General features: G+C 40.0%; 1 protein-coding gene across 2 annotated transcripts in view; it reads left to right on the forward strand.

The window, feature by feature from the left end:
* PDE11A (phosphodiesterase 11A) overlaps positions 1–23,291 on the forward strand; it is a 137,370-nt gene that overhangs the window by 86,625 nt on the left and 27,454 nt on the right. For both annotated transcript variants that reach the window (XM_075511602.1, XM_075511603.1), the window contains exons 11-14: positions 12,157–12,303; positions 12,409–12,516; positions 17,748–17,857; positions 20,893–20,983. In XM_075511602.1, coding sequence (XP_075367717.1) covers positions 12,157–12,303; positions 12,409–12,516; positions 17,748–17,857; positions 20,893–20,983 — 456 coding nt within the window. The remainder of the gene's footprint in view (positions 1–12,156; positions 12,304–12,408; positions 12,517–17,747; positions 17,858–20,892; positions 20,984–23,291) is intronic.

The following is a 23,291-nucleotide window of genomic DNA, read 5'->3' on the forward strand; positions in this document are numbered from 1 at the left end:
AAGACTTGTGCACTTAAATTGGACCAGAATAATTTAAAAAATTGGGGTACTTCAGCAAATGATGGTACTTTAGGAGTTCTTCACTGTGGGTTTATCATGGTTCTTTCACCATCAATAAGGAGCAAATTATTCCCTGTGCATCTGATAGACATCCCTGGGGCTAGCCCTGTATGTGACAGCTCACTCTTCTGAGACCTGCATTCCCAGACTGGCCCAGTAAGACCACTGTACTGTTTGTTTTAACTCATGGAAAAAATCTTCGAAGAAATCCAGAGAAAAGGCATAATATTTCACATTAAAATTATTCTTATTTATCTGTGCTTGGATTCCTTTTGTAGTCCCAGCAGACTGACAGTTATAACTGGGAATTTTCTGGTTTAAAAAAAAAATCAAGTTGCTTTTCACCAAACTTTATTTGGATAGAAATTTTCTAATTGGCATTAATATTATCAATGTTAATTTTAAAATTAAAAGCTCCTTAGTAGTTGTACTGATTTTAAAACCAGGAAAAAAATCTTTTGTTTTCCCTAGCATATACCCTACAAAAGGAAAAAAATACTTTTCTTTGCTTATTTCTGCCTCTATACAATGTTCTGGCTGCAAACCATTGTTTGTCATAAATGTTTACTGGTATTAATTTTAAACTATTAATGGCAATATTTCTATAGGCTTTTTTTTTTACAAAATATTTTACAGAAGGAAACATAAATGTCCCTCAAAGGAAGAAGGCAGTGTCCTTTTTAACGGCTTTTGATATTGCCAACGAGTTCATATTAGAGCTAGAACCTTTTTATAATTAAAACTCCTGAAAGTGAAGAATGGGAAATAGCTGAGAAATGTTTTTCTGAGATTATTCTGTTTGGCCACTGGGTGCCATCCTTGCTCCACGTTAAGGCTGAGCGCCTAGCAGCATTTCTGTTAAGCTGTAAAACCCTGAAAAAGGTAAGACCAGTGCAATTTCACGCCATTGTAATGTTTGTGTGTGTGCATGTAGTGGAATATGTGAGCAGCACAGGCAGCGTGTCCTTCTTGCACGAGTCACCAAGAGACTCAGGAGAAATATCCTCACCGGTTCAGCCATGTTGCATCCATAGTCTCATATCCAGCAATTTTTTTTTTGCATTCTTTCATCAGCTGGTAAGAGCACGGCTGTACTGAAAGACCTGTTCCCACACACGAGTGTGTGAGTGACCGTGCTCCTGTGCAGTATTAACTTAGGCTCTGGGATTATTTGAAGGAAAAAACTACGTGGATGCACACTTGTTTTCTAAATCAATTCAAATTTGGGGTGTATGGGCCTGTGTCATCCAAGCAAAACTATATCTAGCATATATTATGTAAAAAATGTTTGTGATTACAACCTTCTACAGGTTATTTATTACAGTGTTTTATTGTCTGCCTGGGGGGGGATTCCTCTGTTGTTTTAGTCTCAAAAGTCTCGTTTTAGTCTGGGCAAAATCCCAGGCAGAGTATATGTACTTTCTAACAGAGAAATTATGTCAGTAGTTGTGCATTTTTCGTCTTCCAAATTTAAAGTGTAAACACTTTAAATGTAGGAGAAATAGACTCTAGCACTTCTCTTTCTTGCTGCAACTGTATGGAAAATGTGCAGATTGTACCCCAGGCAAAAACAGGAAACTGAATATTTTATGAGGCCATTTCTGTGAAGCGTTCTGTCATCTTGTGCTTTGCAACAAGCTACACCCAGCTCTGAACACACACAAAAAAGCTGAGAACATCAGATATCAGTGTTTTCCAGCGCCTTTGTGATCCCCCTGCACATAAAGCATCCTGTTTCGTGTGCTTAAACGTTCACTCAACTAACTCTGCTTTCTGTGCTGCCATGCAGCAGCGTGTGTTTTGTCCCAGGCATACAACAAGCTTCTGGGCACACAAAAACCCCCACCTCAAAACAACAAAAAACAATTTCTATTTATGGCCTTCATAAACTCTACTGTTAAACTGATTCTAGGTATCTACTTGTGTTATCTGTACTTTCCCGGAAGGAGACCCGTTGCTGCGGGTGGTGGTAAGGAATCATCTTCACAGCAACACCATGGCAAGTTGTGGCAAGACCTGGTCTGTGGGTAGCGCCTGCCCCAGGGTCGCATGGCAGTGGCCTGGGGAAGACCTTGGTGAGCTGGGTGCTGTGTGGCACAGCAATGCAGCCCCAGGAGGGTCCCACATCCAGCTCCTTGCCTGGCTCGTTTCTCACTTGTCTGCGCATTAACTGCCTCTGAGTCGGTGGTGGCTGAGGTATTTGTGCACCCCACAGCTTTGTGCCAGGCGTGGACAATCCTCAGTGTCCCTAAAGTGGAGTCACACAGACAGACCTCTTTGTGGAGATTCATATCTCCTCGGCTGATGCTGCGGCCCCTGTGCAGCACCGTCTGAGCGTAAGATAAGACGTTATATTCAAAACATTAATTTGGCAGATGCAAGGTGTCTAGGAGAAAAGGAACGGTTGCGTCAGTCAAATATCATGAGGGTATTTTCATAGGGACCAGTTAACATGTATTATAAGACCTTCATTAAGAACCTCATAAATGACAAGAAACAAGTATTTATGGCTGTGTTGCAGCCTTTCCCCTCAAAGTAGTGATAGATGAAAGCAACTTTTGTTTAAAGAAAATTTATAAAGCTACTAATATATAGGTAGTAAGTAAAGAGCTAAATAAATATAATATTTAAGTGCCTCTTATTTGTTTTTGTTGAAAGAGCAGGATCTGTACGTCTTTTTCTCAGAAACTTGTGGTGATTAGGTGCGAGTTGTGTGTGAACTAGAGCTCTGTGCTCTTGTGCGGGTTGTGTGCTCGGGCTTTCTCTGCTGGTGTGCTTTGTGGGATGAAGGGTGCTATGGAGGATGTACCTTCTGCTACGGGGAGAGGAGCTGGGCTCTGTGTTCGCAGTCTACCCTGCAGAGGCCTCACACAGGATAACCCTCTTGGCTCGTTAAACTGTAGCAAGCTGAAGCTCTGTTTTTTCAGAGACTGCTCTTTTGGGCAATCCTGAGTGCTCCTAGGGAGTCATTTATGGATTCAGAATAGGATGGGTGGATTTCTTTTAAACCTGCAATCAGAACTTGACAAAAACTAAGGAGAAAGAGACAAAGATTAAACATATTTTAAGGATAATCACTGCAATGTTCTCTGTAGCTTTTCTGTAAATGTATGTTGTAAGTTTGAAGGTGGTTTTAGTATTATTTATTGTCTACCTGACAATATTCTGCTATAGCTGTCACTCTAGCGGATCTGAAATAGGACTTTCTCCCCAGTGGAACAGTAGCCCCCTCATATATTTGCATAACTTTCACCACCCGTCACTGTACTGCCAGCCTGATTTGTCACAGGTGCTCACAAAGAAAATTTCGGTGCCCAGCAGGAACACCGTCCAGTGCTGTTGCTGTACACTCCTGCCGCACCGCCACGGCCCCATGGTGGCACGTGACCAGTGGTCCTGCAGATTGGCTTGAGTGCAGGGAGTGCTGCTGGAGTACACTGGGATAGAAAAGAGTGTAATACCAGTGTATATACCATTGTGGCACTGGTAGGGGTTTTGAGGTTTTATTGTTTCTTTTTTTTTCTTTTTCTTTCTTTTTTTTTTTTTAGTATTTGTTCTTGGCAACGTCTTCACTTCTTTCTCATGCACTTTCTTGCACCACGTGTCCAACTGAGTATTGCAGGGCACAATTTGGGCTGTTTACCACCAAAAGAGCCAGCTCCTCGCTGTGCCTTCACATCACGTGCTCTGCGAGAAGAACCCTGACCCTGTTCTTTGACCCTTAATCAGGTTTTTCCTCTTCTGAGTCTTCAAGGAAGCAGCTAGAGCCTTCCCTCCCCTTCCTAGGTAGTCTGGTGGAGGAGAAGGCTACCTTGTATCCCTCTTCCCTCACCCTCCCAAATTTATGGGTATGAGGGGGTCAGTCTGCATTACCTATTCTGCTCTTCATGGGAGCAACAAAGCTGACACTCTGCCTACCAAAATCAAGTAAGGCTGTTGTGGGAAATGGCAGCCTGCATTCCTGACACTTTTGTATCACTGAGAAATACTTGCCCTAGGTTTGCTGCTTGTGTTTGTTTCAAATTCTGGGACGGAGAGTGAATAGACCCTTTTGTATGAGCTCCTCATCTGTACCAATGGTCATAAAAAGTTGACAGTTGCTAGCCTGTAGTATGTGACACACTGGTTATTTTCTAATCACCATAAGCCAAAAGGACGTGAACGCTCCCCTGCACGCCTCGGGAGATCATTGTGTCGAATGTGCATGCCCTGTAAAACTCGTCCTAGGCTGCTGTGGTTATGGACTTTGGCCTTAAGAATAATAGATGCTCAGACCATTAATTGCTTTTATTTTATGTCTCTGTTCTTTTAAAATAGAAATTTCTTGTTCCTTTTATAGGCTGCCATATATTTTGTTTCTGTGTACTAGGAAACAACTTTAACATCAAGGACGGATTTTTAGCAACATAAATAATGTATTTTGTGTCTTTTCTATTATAGTTTGTAACAAAATTTTAAATGTAATATTTTTATCTCTGAAATTTATTATTCCTTTTGATGGGTCCCAATTTCAGAACGCGGCATGTTCAGACAGGATTGATTGACTGATCAGAAACATTCAAAATACTTTCAGCTTTTTAGCTGTAATTCTGGGCTTACCTTTGGAAATAGCACGTGTAATGCTGCAATGACATATCTTCCCTTGCCCTATTAAAAATAAAATTATAAGACGACAAATCCTTTTCTCAGGCACATATACCAAAACCAGAAAGTAAATACCGTATTTTTGTCCTAAGCCCACAATGCGTGATAATAGAAAAATTTCCTAAATACTATATTTGATAGTGATATATTGCTTAATGGCTGCTTTTCTTGTTCTAATAGAAGGAGCAGAATAAATAGCTTTCTTAATGCCATGAGGTTTCTCTTTTAATTAAAGCAAATACCAGTGTTCGTACTAAGCAATATTTATGTTTGGTAAATGGTCAAACCAAATATAACTTTTTGAAACAAGACTAAATGCAACTTTCTTTGTTCCACATTTCATATCTAAATTACATGTTACGCTGTTAATTTGCCAGTTGAGGATGAAGCAGTATGCGCCACATACATGTGCTTCAGCTGCAGATTTTGAAGCTAGATGCAAGAGCAGCATTATTCTCGGTTTACAGATGTGAAACTTTGACTAAAGCAATGAATGACCTTTTCCAGGAAAGGGCTCAGACACCTACTGTGGGACTTTGGGCAGAGCTCAGGCATTTGATTTCACAGTTGCAGCCCTCTGCTTATCTGCTGGGTTACTCTGAAGAGGTTTAAAATACATAAATCCTGTTCCAGGGACTGTTGACGTCTTTTACATCTGAACAGTTGTTGGATAAAACATTCACAGATTCTGGCACACATAAGCAGGGAGTCTGGTAGACCTGACAGTGGCAAAGCATGTTTGTGTGGCAGTGTGACGTCTCCTTATCTCGGGTTTTCATCCAACTGCCTTCAGATGAGTCCAAAGCCCCACTCCTATCTCATTCCCATCTCCAGTTGTGGTTATTTGAGTATCCCTTCATACAGTGACCTCATTCAGAGAATTGGAATTTGGTGAAAGTTGTTGAAGGACAAATAAAGTTGGGGGTTTTTGACCCTACTTGAGCAGGGGCATTGGACTGGCTGGTCTCAAGAGCTCCATTCCAACCTAATTGATTCTGTGATTGTGGGCAATTTCACTCCCGAAGGCAGCAGTGATGCTGCTGTGATAGTCGTGTTAAAAAATCATTAGAATCAAAATCCAGAGGATAATACACATGCATACTTTAAGTCTCTTCCACACCCACTCCCCTTTACTGTAAACACGATCAAATTCCCTTTAAATGCCGCTGTCCTGCTTCTGCTGCGGTTGGTCATTGGAATCATTGGAAAAGAGGTGCTAACTCAGCATTATGAAGGGCAGAGAGATGCCATCCGCAGTCTGCAGTAACAGATGGAGGCCTTTAAAAGCCGGGTTGCTCTGGGCATTAAAACATCCCTGAGCTGAAACATGATTCTTTCCCCTTTGGAGAGAGTAAGAAATGTGGCTTTGGTCTTCCATGGTTATGAAGAAGTGCAAAATTTGTCCACTACTGCTAATAACTGACTATAAAGGTACATTTTAAAAGGTGCCTGCAGCTATAAATATAAGCAAGTATTTTAGAGGCCTTTATACATGAAAAGAACCCTTTACAAATAATCTTTGCCATCAGAAAATACTGTCTCCAATATGGCTTGATAGAAGATTAAGTGAGAGATAAAGAAGGCATCGCATTTAAATATTCTCCACTTTGATGCTTTCTGTGCAGGTTTTGATGATCAGCCTTTAAGGTTTTTCAGTTTCTAACCTTCTGAGAGAGATTCTAGGTGAAGAGATACTTGAAAGGGTAGACTTTCTTTTTGTGGATGTCATGTCTGAAGCTCCAGTTTCACTATAGAGTATAAATGAGGTCAGGTCCCGGCCCGCTGTTGAAATCATAGTACATGGACTCCTGACTCCGACAGTGCCCCGGGAGTTAAGAGGCATACCATATTGTTTTGCCATTCTTTTGCTATATTGGGATGTATATTTAATGGGATATCTTTATATGTGTTATATATATTCAAGTTTCTTGTTACTTTTTGTCCATCAGTCTGGCAGTATTTTCTGATTAGGAAAACTTGCTAACCATTCCACATGTAATTGTCCCTAGGGCTGTATAAAAAGTGGACTGTATTCAGTAGTGGAAGTTATTGTTACAAAATAGTTCTGGTATTGCATGGGAAAGAAGCTGAGCATACCAAATGGCAGAATGTGCTTTTTTTTTTTTTAATAAAGCCATATTGATATACTTATTAGTAGGTTTCAAAATGCTTTCCTTGCATAATAAGCACTGATGTCTTATCCACACACGTAGTAAACCTGAAGTACAGAGGGTTTAAGCTGACACAGCAAAGTAGGATTTCAGTCCAGTGTTTTCTGTGTTTAGCTGGACTGCTTCCATGGCAGTAAATGTTTTATAAGGAGAAAGAATGCTTTCTGAAGAACTTGCCAGTTTTCTGATATCTGATCTTATCACACTATCAAATATGGATATATAAGATCATGAAGAATATGCTATTAGAAGAGTTAGTGCAAAATTATTTAGTAAGCCTTCCCTGTCAATCTGTGGAATGATATTTTGTCCTGCATTCTTAGTATCAAACGGGATCAAAACCTGTGTTTCATATAACGTGTAATGCTGAATCAAGTTATTACAATCAGACCCTTGAGCTGTAGGTATCTTCTGTTTAAGAAACTCCTTAAGCAGCCTATCGGTGTGTGCCAACTTGTAGGAAATAAGGATGGAATAGGAGGATTGTGGTAAGATGAGACAAAACGTAATCACCACCTTGGAATTGCCCTCTCTCCACCACTGACCCAGACTGTCTCATAACCAAATTCTGCTATAGGAGACTATAAAATATCCAAATTGCTATTTCATATTTGTTCCTGACATGATACAGTTTTTCTCTACATAAGGAGTTATCTCCCTCTGACCTTTTTTTTCTTTTTTGCTGACAGCATGTGACCTGTCTGCTGGTCTCCACTAGCAGTACATCCAACTAGCTGGAATGAGAAGATTTTAGCTTAGTATAGCTGTCACATACTGAAAACTAGACTTCCAGCTCGCACAGGAAGTTTGGTTTGTAAAACTGTGTGGATCGTTAGGGAAATCTGTAAAGTTTCTTCCCTGTTTGGAAGGACTGGTAATGTGTTTCCAGATCCTAAAATAGCAAGACACCTATCATGAGCTTATAGCAGCTATCACACCTACAAGTTACTCAGGACAGGAAGCTTGCCCCCTTTCCTTTCACCCATCTCCAAGGGATCATTCTTTTAATATTTATAAACATAAACTGATTTAAATTTAATTTATAAGAGGGCATTTAATGGTATGCTTTGCATATGTTTTCTCAACAGCAGCATTGGCCTTTATGAAGGTACTAGTGTGGTGTATGACAGAAACTGAAAGTAGGATTAAAAGGAAAGCAATTTGCAGTAACGTTAACCAAGCTGAATGTAAAACCTCTCTCTCATTCCCAAAATATGTTCAGTAAAAGCAGCAGAAGTCTCCCCTTTTGCTCATGTTGATTAATTGCAATCGCTTCATTCAGCCCTTACAGTGGGAACGTTGTAAAATGTTCTGTGTATATGCGTGTGCATATTGTACTGCATTTTTCTGACATACATTTACACATAAGCACATACTGCCCAGAAGAGAAAATGAGTATAAATGAATACTTATCTTTATTCTTATCTAGTTGTACGCTAACAATATAAACAAACCATTTTATACAGCATGTGTTTTATACATACTTCTAAAACTGTGAAATAGTTGTCTTCAGCAGCACTAAGGTGTAAGCATCAAATAGTAGCTTTTATTTCAAGTATTTAGCCTTTCAAAATTTCCCTAGAACTTTGACTCTTTAGTTTCCTAAAGTTTTCCTTCTTAGGTTTAGTTTATCCACAGCAGCCCAAAGGCTTATTAATACTGAACCAGAAGCATTATTTTTCTATTCCCATGGGCTGTCTTTTATAGTGGCCAGAATTGGGACTTTATTGTTGGTAGAGGCCACTTTGGTGTTCCACCTATTTGGAAGTACAATGGTCATTAATGACATGTGGCCCTTTGGCGATGGCTGATGTAAGGTAAGGCTCAACCAGTCGCTCGTCTCCTAGCAGCTCACATATACCAAGCAGGCTGTGAAGCAATTTACGTGATAGCAAGGAGCAATGAGGAAAGGAGAATCTGTCTCCAGTCCTGAACTGAGTACAAAGGCGCTTTTCCTCCTTCCTGTACCCATGACACCCCATCCCATGCTCATCTGAGTATGGGGTAGCCACAGACCCTGCCTTTATGCTCTCATTCGGGAGCATGACATCCCGTTTTTCAAGCTGCCTACAAGTGGTGATAGTTTCCCAGTCTGGTAACTGCTGAGTTTGTACTTTATTAGGCAAGACCAGTTGCCTTCCATGTGTTAAGCCCAACTTGTGGTCATGGTTCCTTTTAAGACAAATTTTTACTTTAGTGCCAAGGGGTATGGAGATGTGACCAGAGGAGGCACGTCCGGCTTTAATTTACCATAAGCTCATAGAAGAGTCATGTGAATTTTTCTCAAGGATGAAGAGCATTGAAACTGCTTGTTCCGCAGGGTAAAATGACTTCAGAGTATAATGTTCTTAATTGTTTTTAGAAAGGGGAAATTGAACTTCAAAACATTCAAAAGAAAGCAAGCCTTTTAAGTGATTCTAAACACTGGGGTGCTTTAAAAAATAATTTCACTGTAACTTGAACTTTAATTGCCTGCCCCTTCCTCTTATTGTCATGGTACTTTCATCCCCTCTGTTTGTTTTCCTGGAAAAGAGTGTTGTTATTGCTGTTTATTTTAAGAAATCCACTGGAATTTGTCCTGCAGTGCAGCAAAATTTCAGGGATGGATATGTTTTAATATTCTGCATTATGAATATTTTTTATATCTTTGTAATTAAAAAAATGAAGTTTTAATGACTGCTCTCCTATAAACCCTGGACTGCTGCATTTCCAACATAAGAAGCTGAGGACAGACAATGCCAGGTGCAGCCAGAATATTGCTGCAGCCCCACAACATATCATTTTTTAACATTATTCAAATTAGTCTCAACACTCATAATTCTGTTGTTTCCTTTATTGCTGTTGTAAAGCAAATGGTTCTTTTATACAAATGTTATTTCCTGGCTATTAATTCAGCAGTTATTTTGGATTATGGCACTTCTGTTAAATTTAGGAATGTAAAACCTCATAAATATTTAAAAGTTTCAGACTGACGTGGGAAGAAATTATTTTTGACTTGCTTTGTTAATATCCTGTTGTTCAGTTTGTAATAGATTTGGAATATATTGTTATTTCTCTACTGTTTGACAAAGGGGAAAACAATTGTAGTTGAGTAACTGCTTCAAGTGTTCTCCCTTGAATTGTAACAGGCTGGTAAAAGTATTTGTTTCCAGTAAAAAATAGCAAGGAAAATACCTGTTTTCCTTTAAGAGGGCAAAAACCCTGAACATTTTAATCAGAGCCCACTTCAAAGTTAATGAAAAGGCAGTAGTAGGTTTGTAAAGATAGTTTTGATAAAACAATTTCAAGTAGGTCTATTTACAATCGAGTGCTTCTGTTTCAGCATCTTTGTTATTTAAACTCCCACGGAACAAGCAAGTAAGAAGGACAAATGTGTTTCTTCCCTCAGAGACATTTTATAGAGAGTGTATTTACTATGCAATGAGTGTATCCATAGAATAAATATTAGTATGCATCTTGAGTATCCCCAAAGCTCTGAAGAATAACTGAACGATAAAAAAGTCACAATTTTTGTAAGACCACCGAAGGTCTGGACAGCACAGTCTCTGGGGCAGCGTTCCTGTTTCACACCTAAACCGTATTTTCTTTCTTTCTTTATCTCAGAAGTAAATATATAGCTTTTCAGCCAGATCTTTAAGGGTGTTAAGGTGTAACTCCTGTTGGGATCATCTAGAAGTATTTCGAGTGTTTCGATAATTATTCAAAAAAAGATGCTGAATTGATTCAACCTGGATAAGTACGCTAGCAGGCTAAGTATGCAGTTAACAAGCTTACATCTCTGCCTGCACGCTCCAGAGATTCTTCAGCTGTGCCCTGGGATGACGCTTGACTTGGTGGGTTTGTTGTATTTCTGATGTCAGTTAACCTCACTGGGTAATGCCATGACTTTTTGTGGTATTGGCATGCTTTACTGGGTGCTGAACTGAAAAGACTTTTGTTTTAGCTAGCAAGTAAGTTAACACGGCAATGTTAATACTATTTTATGGCAGGTTTACACCATCTTCTCTTATGTCATATAGCTAAACCAGCTTAATCTCTGCATAATGTAATTATTGAGGTGGCACTTTCCCTTTGGCTAGAAAAAGCTTTTTACATATCAATAACTTTTTGTAGTTCGGGTGCAATACTTCAAAACACAAGTTTTCAAAAAGGAAACCATAAGGTGGTCACATAGAAGCTGTAACTGTGAAGGTGAACTTACAGTTGCATGAACAAATTGGTGTTTTGTGCAAGTGAGTAGCTGGATGTGCCACACCAGCTGAGTCCATGCGATTTTAACTAATTCAGCATGGTCCAGCTCATGGCCTGTGGGCTGGATCCAGCCCCTTTGTGAGGTTTCTACCTGACCCATCACCTTCTCACTGCGGGAGCCGGGGAACAGATGCTCCTTCAGCAAATGCAGCCTCCTCCACCTGCCCTCTCTAGGGAGACGAGTGGCAAGTCCAAAGGGGCGTAAGGAAGGGCAAACAAGCCCGTGAGGGTTGTCAGCACCTCCGCCTGGCTCCTGCAGGTGCTGCCACTGGGCCAGCCACAACACATCTGTGCGCACAACTGTATGCATTAGCCAGTCCTGCACACTCATTCTTATGTTTTTGTGTGCGTGTGAAGCTCGTTCCTCTCTTACAAACAGAACAAAAGTCTGCTGTTACATGGACAAAGCAAAATGTAAGGCGTTTGCTCTTGTTTATTGACTTACTACATAATCAGCATGTTGAAAATTATTTTTATTTTACTTTGAAAAGTACTTCTGCTAGACATTTCTTGTATTACTCTTTTGGTTCTATGAATGTGTAGTAAACAGTGTAAAGCAAAGGGCACTTGTACGCTTATGAATGCAAAGACATTTGGATGAAGAAATTCTGCAGAGCAGTATATTTATTTTGCATTTCTGAATGGTAGCAATTAAAATTCACAGCTGCTGGCTGTCCAGATGTTTCTTACATTACAGCGTTGTAATTTGCATTGGAATATATTGTGTTACTGCAGTAGCTGTAAAGTGGTCAGATCTCACAATCTAAATGCTGTATATGGGCTCCAGTTGGGATGGTGAGCATGTTTCCTGCTCATACCAGGTTCTTCTCCTTCCCGCTGTTTCCCCGCTCTGTTAGCTTGACATGTTTGTATTTCTCAGATGAAGACTTTTATTGCTCGGCATTCAAATCGAGCAGAGGACGTATTGGCAGGTCAGAACTGATGTATGGATGGTTTCTTGTAAGAGTGACACAGAAAAAAAGACCCAAGTTTTGAATCAGAAGTTTCCCTTTCCCTTTGGCATTTTCAGGCAGCAAACATCCCTCTGGTGTCAGAGCTTGGCATTGATGATATCCATTTTGATGACTTCTCGCTTGATGTGGATGCCATGATTACTGCAGCCCTGCGGATGTTCATGGAACTTGGAATGGTTCAGAAATTTAAAATTGACTACGAGGTAACCATCTGCGCTGCAGAGATATCTGCCGCTTTTGTCTTGGCACTGCTCTGTCCATTTGTACACTTTTAGTAGCCCTGATACAATTTGTACTTTTCTTTTCAGACGCTGTGTAGGTGGCTTTTGACGGTTAGGAAGAATTATCGAATGGTTTTGTATCACAACTGGAGGCATGCTTTCAATGTCTGCCAGCTAATGTTTGCCATGTTAACTGTAAGTATCCAGCTACACACACAGTCCCATAAGAGCTTTTATTGCCATGTTGCCTTACCTGTCTAAACATTTTCCAACATTTGATTTCTTTTGTAGTTATTATGATACTCATTCATTTCCAATAGAAATGCACACAGAATTAGGTTATTCAACTTAAGGCGGCACATACTTGGCAAAACCTTATAGTGTTTTAGTGACAGTGATATCACAGGCACATTAAAGTGACTGGAAACAGATGGCAGTCTTGGAGTGAGCTTGTTATTACAGATCTTGATCTTACAAAAATGTTTTTCTTTTGGAACTCTTTGATTTGATATTTATTTCAGACTTAAATTGGGAGGTACAAAACCAAGGAAGATTAGAATCCCAGAAGTAGTATTTATTATGTTGCTATTTATTACCTTCTTATCTAAAACTAAAAAGTTTTAGAAGGCATTGCCTTAAAACATTTTAAGATTATCTTCCAACATAGCAATCTAAGTGAATCTTGTGTCTCTATTGGACACTGTAACACTTCTGGGTTTTATTATGATGTATCTCCATCAGTACCTGTAACTCCTCTCAGCATTACAAGTAAATTCTGTTGAAAGTACCACTGCTCTTACTTGCTCGTTCTCTGTACCCCACAGCAACCTCACTGCATGAAATAATCCATGTTTGGCTAGTTAAGTCTTGTCTATGTATCAATAAAAAGCTTGGTGGTCCTGGACATTTAATATTCTGGTTAATATGGCAAAGAGAAGCAACGTGTCTGTGTGCACACAACACTTTCCACTGTACTTTACATTTTGGGTTTGCCTTCTCTCCAGATAAAAATAAGAATTCAAGTTTTTCCATTTTTTCTTCGTGTTCAGTTTTAATGGCCGGAGTCATCTATTGTGAACCTTAAAGTGGTCATATTAATAGCATTTCTGCAAGTATTTATTTATCTGGGATATCATGTGCTTGTTCCCTAATTTTTAATCACTGAATGTTTATGTTCTCATTGCTGGCCAGTCTCTGCGGTGTGGCTAGCGTGTGGACCCTGTCCATAGAGGTGGAGACTCCACAGCCTGTGCCATTCGCAGCACAGGTCAGCGCCGTGTTAACGTGGACTTGCGACAGTCTGTGGCCTGTTACCTGCTCACAGGACACAGCTGTCCTGTGCGTGGGTTCCCAGCTTCCCACTTCGTTTGGCCTTGTCTCTGTGGCACAACTGTGTGTGTCGGGCGAGAAAAACAGAGTATGACATCCCCTAGCAGGTAGATGTAGGTATAGTGCTAGGCCTGCCCCAGCTATGTGGGTTTGTTTCTGTGAGAGCTTACAGAGGCGTAGCAAAGTTGTACCGTACGCCGCGAGACAAAGGAAATGGAGTCGTTCAACGAAAGAGAAAGGTCACCTCTTCTGGGTGTGAGGCTCTTCAGCTGAGCAGAATTAAGGTTGTTTCAGCAGGCACTTTCTGATGATCTCTAATGAAATCTCATGGTAATATGTGGGCAAATGTCGGTTTTAAGGTTGTATAAACTTGGCGTGCCTTTTTTTTAAGTTATAGAAAAATGAAAAGCTTTTTACCCTGAGGAGTAACGGCAAAGTCAGGCAGCGCCGTTCAGCTGGGAATTACATTAATTTCTGCCAAATGCTGCCCGGGGGTGAGGAGCCCTCAAACCTCACCCGTGAGGACCTCTAGGTGGAGCTCCGAGGCCAGGTTTTCGGCAGGCTGCTCTTTCGGTGGGAAACGCTCCCTCCCACCAGGCATCTCCATCTCAGCTAGCCGTGACTACGTTGGCAGCCAGCAGGGAGAAAGCAGATCCCTGCCGCTTCAACAGCCGCCAGCAAGCCTGCGAGGTCTCAACCATAAGCTGCTTTGACCGTGGTTCTCAAAGCAGAATTTCAGGATCCTTTTAGTAGTCAGCACGGGGATGCAACTGTCTGTGGGAGGTGATCTCGGATTTTCAAGTCAAGTTCATTTCATTGCCCACGCTCCCGGTAATAAACCGAACAAGCAATTCCACGTGCAGGGCTGGACGTGCGTGCCCACAGCATTGGACTCACCGTGCATCCCACCCCGCTTCGCTGTGGCTCTGGCTGAGAACAGAGTAAGTTCAGGTGTATGATCCTCTTGGGCTGCTCTCCCTTCCAGAGATAGGAAGACTGACCTTGTGAAAAAAGACACAAAAGAGAGAGTCAAGAAACTAGTAATAGCACAAGGCTTGCTCTTACTGCATTTGTCTTGGAGAAACCATCCGAGTTAGTTGGTGCCTTGTTTTTTCACCTGCAGAAAGGGGAAAATTCTTTGGCCTTCAGAGAGGGGCTCTGATGGTTAAGGCGGCACTGCTTTGTGGAGCTGTTCCACCCTATTCCTGATTTCTCCATGACAGTCAGCAATATTGACTGCACCACAAATATAAATCAGTAGGTCTATTTTAGGGCATTTTCAGGTAGGACTTACCACAGCATAGTAATGTCTAATCTGTAATGCGGTAGCCTGTAATGGCCCAACTATGCTCCCACTGAATGCAGAACGAAAATTCAGCTGGGTTGAACAAGCCAAACAACAGAAATCCAACAAAGCTTAAACCAGTTGTTTCACTGCTGGGTCAGCCTTCTGCATATCTAAGGTATGTTCCTGTATATCTAAGTATGTATTTTCTCTCTCCAGTTAGACACTGAACAATTATAGGCCCAGCCCTGCAAGCCATACTTCTGTATTTCAGACTCGCCCAAACATTCTGAAGACAAAGCACTAAAGCTTTGCACTGCTCATATGAGTTAAGGACGTCACACGAGAGTAAACTGCAGGATCAAGCCCAGGCTTCATTATCAATGCCTTTGCCTAATACAGTTCATATTGATACTTATTTCAAAAAGTAAAAATGAACAAGTAAGCAATACAAAATTAAAATCCCACCTGGTGCGCTAATAACAAAACATATAAATGTGGGGCAAGTTATAATGAATACAGTTCAGTTCCTCACATGAAAGAATGACCTCCATAACTCACTGGAGACACTGCCACTCATGAGTTATGGGTCATTCCTTTTCTGGTGAAAATAAATTTTACTGCACCATCATCTATAGCCATGTATTTTTTCTCTCTGTGTAAATTCAAAAAATGGGGAAATGTAATCCTCTGTTTTCTTGTATTATGTTCAAAGCAGATATCCCCTCACTGTAACATTGTTGTAAAGTAAATGTTTTTTATTAAGTGAAATATGCTATATTTCTCTCATATATTCAATTACAAGACTTTTGATTAAATAAAATGTTGCATTTATTTTTGAGATATTGCTACTGTTAATAAATTCCTTAATTGGCTTTCCTGCATTTGTAATACAGGTTGAATCCTTGAGTTTAATCAAAGCTTGTGTTATGCTAAAGAACATTTATTACAGCATCAATTTTATATTATAAAACTTCTATTTTAAGTTGTTCTAACTTAGCCATGAACATTTTCTCTAGATTGAAACGACACGTGGTATGTAGTAAAAACCCATTTTTTTACTCCCTTTTTTAAAAATAGACCTTGATTATTACTTGTTATATAAGAGTAATGTTTAAAAAAATAAAAAGAGAAACCACTATTTTTTAGAGAATTTCCTCTGCCTGGGTAGCTGTTACTGAAGCTAAAAAAAGCAATGCCACTAGAAATCAGGAGAATCTCTTTCATAATATTCAAGTTACTCTGTACACCAGTGGATTCTACACGAAAGGAATCTTTTTTCCTCATATTTGATCATCTTTTCTGATATGTAAATGAGCACAATTACAAAGCTTTTGTAGCAAGTCCTGCACTTCTTCAATTCCCACTGAAATGCATTCCTGAGCACCTGGGGGAGCCTGGCTCCCTGTACTGCCTAAATATTAACTGCGGCCACATTTCAGACTATGAAAACAGAGGCTATTTGGATTTGAATGTGCATTTCTTTAAATAGAATTTGTGGTCTTCAGGGTGAGTAGCAGAGTTTTCACATGGTATTGCAGCAATTGGCTGGCATTTCTGAGTGGGCTGTAAGTTCCTACCAGGTAAGGACATCAAGTCCCACTGATATTCCCTGTCTGTGTATCGCTTAACCCTCTTCTTGCCAGTGGGTGAAATTATGCCCCATTGAAAATCAATGGAATTCAGGATTTCTTACACAATGTTAGTGTTCAGCCTTAATTTGGTCCTCCAATATAAATGTATTTTATATTCCTTTTATATAATTTCCTTTCATACTAACTAGATAGTGTGGCTAATTGAGGAGTGTTGTTGGAGACCGGCACTGTGGAAAGAAAAGCGTTATGATTTTCCAGCTCAGCCAGTCATTTTTGCAGGCAATATGCCGTTACGCTTCTGACAAGTTGAAGAACCAGGTTGTTTCTGCGATGGGTAAGATGCACAGCACTGGAGAGGTGGTGTCCCACGCAGGCTCCAGCACCTGCTCCAGACAGGATCTGTTCAGGATGCTTGAGGTTAGCAGTAACAGTAGTATTTCTTTTCCGACATGAGGCAGTTCAGGCAGGAAAACTGCTATGGCAAGTATCCACAAGGACAAGTATAGTGGCAAAAAAATGTTTCTAGCATCAGCTCCCCCATTCACACGGGTGTATCTGGTCTGAGCTGCTTGTGGGGAATTTCAATACATCAGTTTTCAAAATTCTCTCCCAAATTCAAGTGGGTGTCTGCAGCAGAAACATGCCATTTGAGACAATTCCTCTTTAAATCACGCTGCTTCATTTCATGTGTCCCAGATAACAAATCTCTTAATAGTTCGTAACAGTTCCATAGAGTATATTTTAGCTGGCTTCTTTTATAGGTCTTTTGATTTAACATCTCAGCTATCTCTAACAGTAGGGATTGACTAAGATGGTCACCTCAGGATTGAAGAAATCTAAGTACTTCTCTGAACAATAATTTAAAAATGGAATCAATTTTGTTTTGTATTTCTCTGATATGAAATTCCAGTTCCTGTCTTAGTGTGTAGTTATTGTTTGTTTTCAGCTCTTTTTGCCTTTAGTGCCTTCTGGGTAGTGGAGAAATGGCATGCCGGAAATGCAGCAGAGAGATAATAACAGATCACTCCAAGGACGTTATCTGTTCTGCTAACCATCTAACATACAGCAGGGAATATAATATGACAATAAAGCATTTATCTTCTCCTTACTGAAACGTTCATGGTATCAAAACAAAGTTGACTGTTGCTCGATGGACTAACATTACTTATCCCTTCTGCTACTGATAGTTACAGCTGCTATTTTTTTTCTGCTCTCAGACTGCAGGATTTCAGGAGATTCTGACTGAAATTGAAATTTTAGCTTTGATTGTGGGATGCTTATGTCACGACCTTGACCACAGGGGAACCAACAATGCCTTCCAAGCCAAGTAAGTTTTCTAATTCTTATTACTTTAATTTGTTTTTCTTCCACAGAAGAGCAAAAGGTGACCAGGATAAAGAATGAAGCATTAATTTCAGGCCTCCTAGGCCAAGGCCAAGTATTCTTCTTATTGTATGTGGTGAGGGACTATCCATCTTTATCATTCTCTGTTCTTTTGGGTAATTGCTGGCTTGTCCTTTGTATCAGGCTGTTGATTGGGTTACCCCTTGTGCACTGACACCGCATATTGAAATGTGGTAAAACTTGATGTTCTTTTCAGGCTGAGGTATTATTGATTCTCGTATTCAACTGAGGAAACACTGAAACTGTCTATCTGGGTTGTTCTTGCTGGCTGGAATGCATGATGTTAAGCAAAACCTTGTTCAAATATTAAGAAGAAAATAGGTAAAACTGAAATCACGCTTTCACAAAAACTTTCACAAACACATAGGCAAGCATACATACAGTAATTCCTAGTTTATGAAGTATGAAATCGTTGCCATCATGCTGGAGCTCAGATGCATCTCGTCCACAGCGGGTGGCTGGAGTAGTTGCCTCACCACATACCTGTCAGCTGAGCACACAGGGTCCCTGGTGTGTGGAAATGCCTCCTCCCTGGCCTGCCCCACACACCAGAGCACACAGAGCCCATTCAGAGACATGCTGCAGTGGGCAGGGGCGGGCTGGCCACCCCCAGAAATGGTCCGTACCCACCAGAACACGAAGCTGGATCTCGAAGGCAGATTCTTACATCACCTATGTGAAATCTTGCTCTCCAGACCGTTTTCAATTCTAAAAATGAATTTTATTCTATTCAAAGTGCTTAGGACCTGATTCAGCAGCCCTGACTTGCATATGTTTTTACTGTCCAGGCTGCTGTCCTCAGACACATTAGTGAGGTAGAAGCAGGTTTGTGGAAGGTTTGACAGTACTTCTTACTGTGGTGGTAATGGAACTCTCTTGACAAAGGTCAAATTGTTTCCAAAATCTGTGTTCCCTGACAACAGGGGGACAACAGGAAATGTCCCCTGACAACATCCTGGCCAAGCTGTGAAATAAAGCTGTCAGACACTGACACTCCTCCAAATCCCACGTTGTTTTCTTAACTCCCCAGGTCCTCTACAGTCAGAATATGAGACCTTAAGGCTCTCTCATCCTGCAGATCCCAGCATGCGTTTGCAACTTTGTCTGTTCTGCATTACTGCTAATCCTCCAGCGTGACGGGGAAGTGGTCAGACGGTTGTCCAAAGATATTTGAAAGACAGTGTGATGTTGTATTAGCCTGTTTTGTCCTACCTTTTGCAAAAATATTCTGCTGCAATCTGTGCATGCACGGGCTGCTGCATTTCTGGGGGACGGTTGTCTCAGTGAACATCACTCAAATTGATGTTTCTGATATTCGCTAAGCTGCCATCTCCTGAGCTATTGGTGTTGCTGTACAGTCTCAATGAAACAACGACACCGTCTGGATCTTCAATCACCATAGCAAGGAAAATCAATTGTAGTGCTCAAAAGACAGAGCTCATGGTGCAAAGGTTACCAAGCACGCTAGATGCCTTTTTGCAGCTGAATCTTGAAGAGACTCAAAGATGAGACAAATGGGAAGGAATCTCAGCTGATTGATGTTTATGTTCCTAATTTACAAAAACGAGATGTAAGATTTACATCCTGACCGTTTTAGGCTCTGATTAAGTTAACCACTTCTCCACTGTAACATTACACAACATATCTCTTGTGCAGAGGGATGGCTGAATTAAAGGTAGAGGTTTCAGCATTAGACTGCTATCACTTATACTTGTTGTTTGACAACAGAGTACAAAGAGGAGGCTACCATTTTATGACTCCATAAAGAAATTGCTGAAGACATTCAACAAAAGACAAACATTACCACACATGTATAAAACATCCCTGAAAACAGAAGCTGTAGTTTTCATAACAGCAGCTATGATTTATTCCTCTAACCTGACTTACAAATTTAAGCATCATCTTTTCCTATTTTATCTTCAGTGTTCAATGCTGCTGTTCTGTGTGATGAAAGTTCAAGAGGTATATGATGGAGGCAATATCACAGTTGTCTGAAATGGCTCTGTTATATATCTCAACTCCACGTTCTCTAGAGATGATGTTTCCTGGACATCCTTCTCTCCAATATAGCTGCTTCTGATAATTAAATATCAGTATGGTGCAGTTTTATAGTATATGCTCCTAGGAGACTCTTTCTGTTTGTCTCTAGCATAATCTCTTATTCTCATTTCTTTGGAAAGAAAACCCATCTTGTCACTTTAGGCTGGGTCCCAGAAGTGAAGTGATGGTGAACACTAACTATTCTGACAATCCAGTCGTACTCTCTGCACCTCCTAACGCTTTGCAATTTTATAATTGTATTCTGTAGATTTTTGTTCTTTAAACTTAGAAAACCCACCTGCTCTGTGCATTTTGAAGCTAATTTTGTTTTAGCCAATAAAAATGATGAGAAAATACATTCTAAAGAGATGCCAAACTTTACTTTTATATTCACTGCTCTCACTTATATTTTTTTGTTTATCTTAGTATTTGTTTTAAGTGCATGGTTTTACATACAGACAGAACCTCACTGCACTTGCAGCTGGTTTTTTGTTGTTGTGTTTTGGGGTTTTTTTTAAGAGTTTGTAATCACCTGTCGTAAGCCATTGTGGTTATATCTATTAAGAATTAAAACTAAAAAGTAGTAGCAGAACAGCCAGTCCTAGCTCAAGGACATTACTGTTTGTCTTTACTGCACCCATGCTGTTGCATCGCTGAGGCACTTTGAAAGTTGCATTACAAAATTCCATGTAGTTCCAGGAAAATCTTTAGTTAGCTGATCATATTTAGCAAGGTCTGGAACATAAATGCCTTGTATCTGGCTTTAAATTAGTATTTTGATCTTGTCAACTGTCTCAAGTGTGGTTGCTGGAACGGAGAGGGAGAGTGTGGCTGCATGCTTTTGCTACTAAATTGTCTCTGAAACCTGCTTTGTAAGCAGACGAGCAGTATTTGTTGACTCCCCGTGTTCTGTTTCAGGAGCGGATCAGCCTTAGCTCAGCTCTACGGCACCTCTGCTACTTTGGAGCACCACCATTTCAATCATGCTGTCATGATTCTCCAAAGTGAGGTACAAAAGCATTACTATTAATCTCACTGTAAGCTGTTGGGCAGTTTCAGCCAGAGAAAGGAAATACCACACACAGTACCTGTTCAATGCCCTCTCCTTTAGGAATTATTTATTGGTTACCACAAAGGTCACAACTAGCACAAAATTAAACGACGACAAACGCTGATCATAGAGCCCAGAGATTATATTTGTCTCAATCAGCTAGAAGCAAGGAGAACATATCCTAATCATATTGTCCGCTTTTCTGTCTTCTTACGTATATCCTGCTCAGTGGTTTATAGGTAGGTGAAACAAGCTCTTGCCTTTCCCCACAGGTGTTGTATTCAGAGTATCACAGTCATCATTTACTGGACCAATTTAATTTCTTTGACAGTCTTTCTGTAATCAGTATTTTTATGATGGTTTTGCATAATTTTACTAAATTATTTTTTAAAAAAATTAATATCAGTAATATCATGCTGTCCAAAGTATACTAGCTGCTTTGCAGATACATGTAAAGATATAGTTCTTGCCTAGAATATCTTATGCGCAACAGTATGCAGCATGCACTACCCCAGAGATGTAGTAAGTGAGGAAAGTAGAAGGATGGACACGCAATCCTTACAAAACAATGGAGGTACTTCCTTAATTTACACAGATAGGTTGTTGCACAAAATGCATTCAGTATACATAAAAACAAAAACGTTTTTCATGCAGCACAATTGGAGACCATATGCTGATCTGCAGTAACTTTTGAAGAGCATCTGGGAAGGTCCCGTAATCACAGGCAAATGGGAACAGGGTTGATGGCTTTACCTCTGTGTACAGTGCCACAGAGATCAGCCATGGGACTGTGGCTTTAGCATTCAGTTTCTCGACATTATATTAAAAAAGTAGACATAAGAAAGGAGGGCACCAGCATGAGATTTAAACAGCTCAATCTGCTTAGCTTAGCCTAGCCTAGCTTATCTAAAAGGTGATACTAGGAATTAAATGGCTCCTTATACTACCAGGGAAAGGCATAAGAAAAAGCAGTATTTGAAAGTTAAACAGACTGGTTCAGAATAGGAAAAAAGGAAGGGGTTTGGGGGTTTTTTGTTGTGTTGTTTTTTTTTTTTTTTCCTAAAGCAATGAGACTGTTCAGCCCCTGGAACAAACTTTCCTGGGAAACAGTGATTTCTCTAGTTCCTGAAATCTTCATAATGACTGAACATCTCTCTGAAGACAGGCTCAAGACATGGACAACCCTGTGAATGTTTATAGCTCATGTCAGTCTGGATGCTTTTCTTTATCTTTTCCAGCTTAAAAATCAAGAAATTTATGAGGAAAAAATACTTTTTTCCTTGGAACCTACTCCAGCTTCTTTTAGAGATGTAAAATATTACTTGAAATGCAAGTCCTCCCCTTTGATCGTTCAGGCAGCTTCTTCTCCAGGTCCTCATTTCTAGACCAGAAAATTAATCCTATGGGATTTTTATCCAATAGATACTATTTGCTAATGGAACACAACACCCCGTAGTTTGGAATAAGTGCAGATTTGGATCCTCCAGTCTACTTAAAGACACACCGATTTTCACCAGCTAAGCAGTCAGTCTCCTCTCTCAAATAAACTGAAATTAGATTATATCCTGTCCGCTAATGTTGATATTCTAGTCTGTCTTTGCTATCTAGAAGGAATCATAGTATATTGTATTATTTCTTTAGATTTTTATCATGTTGAACAAAGGAGCTATTTATCCTTTACTCTTGACGTGCTAACCTCAGCATAAGTGATCTTGAGCTTTGTAGTGACATGGTTTTATACACCATGAAACAGGTCAGAAAGGCAACAGATATTACAGAATAACAGACAACTTGGTAAATTACCCTTGTGGTAAGAGCTGCTATTTTCCTGATAAAATTTGCTTTCTTTTCTTCTGAGAACTTTGGTTTTAAAATTGTTTTTCATAAATAAGCTTTAGATTCTCAAATCCTTCTCAATATTTAGCTGAAAAGAAATAATCATTTCATCGTCACAGAGAAGACCATCTTTTATGCATGGCAAATTATTTTTTTTAGTCCAACAATTAGCTGATGTATTAAAAAAAATGCCATCTCTACGTCCAGACCTTCACTCATCTATGTCCTCAGACCATCATGGTTATAGCAATCCTGTTGCTGGAAAATTCTTGGTTTTAAGGGTATTTTAATCTTCCTAAGCAGTAGATGGCAGTGCATACGGAATGTGTGCATTACAGTGCTAAATACCACCAAAGACTCTGTTTAGCAAGAACCTCATTATTTCTATAGGTGATTAGAGAAAAAAAAAGTGTAATACTTTTATTTATGT

The sequence above is a fragment of the Mycteria americana genome, chromosome 9, assembly GCF_035582795.1.
Source record: "Mycteria americana isolate JAX WOST 10 ecotype Jacksonville Zoo and Gardens chromosome 9, USCA_MyAme_1.0, whole genome shotgun sequence".
In the NCBI taxonomy this organism is placed as follows: Eukaryota; Metazoa; Chordata; class Aves; order Ciconiiformes; family Ciconiidae; genus Mycteria; species Mycteria americana.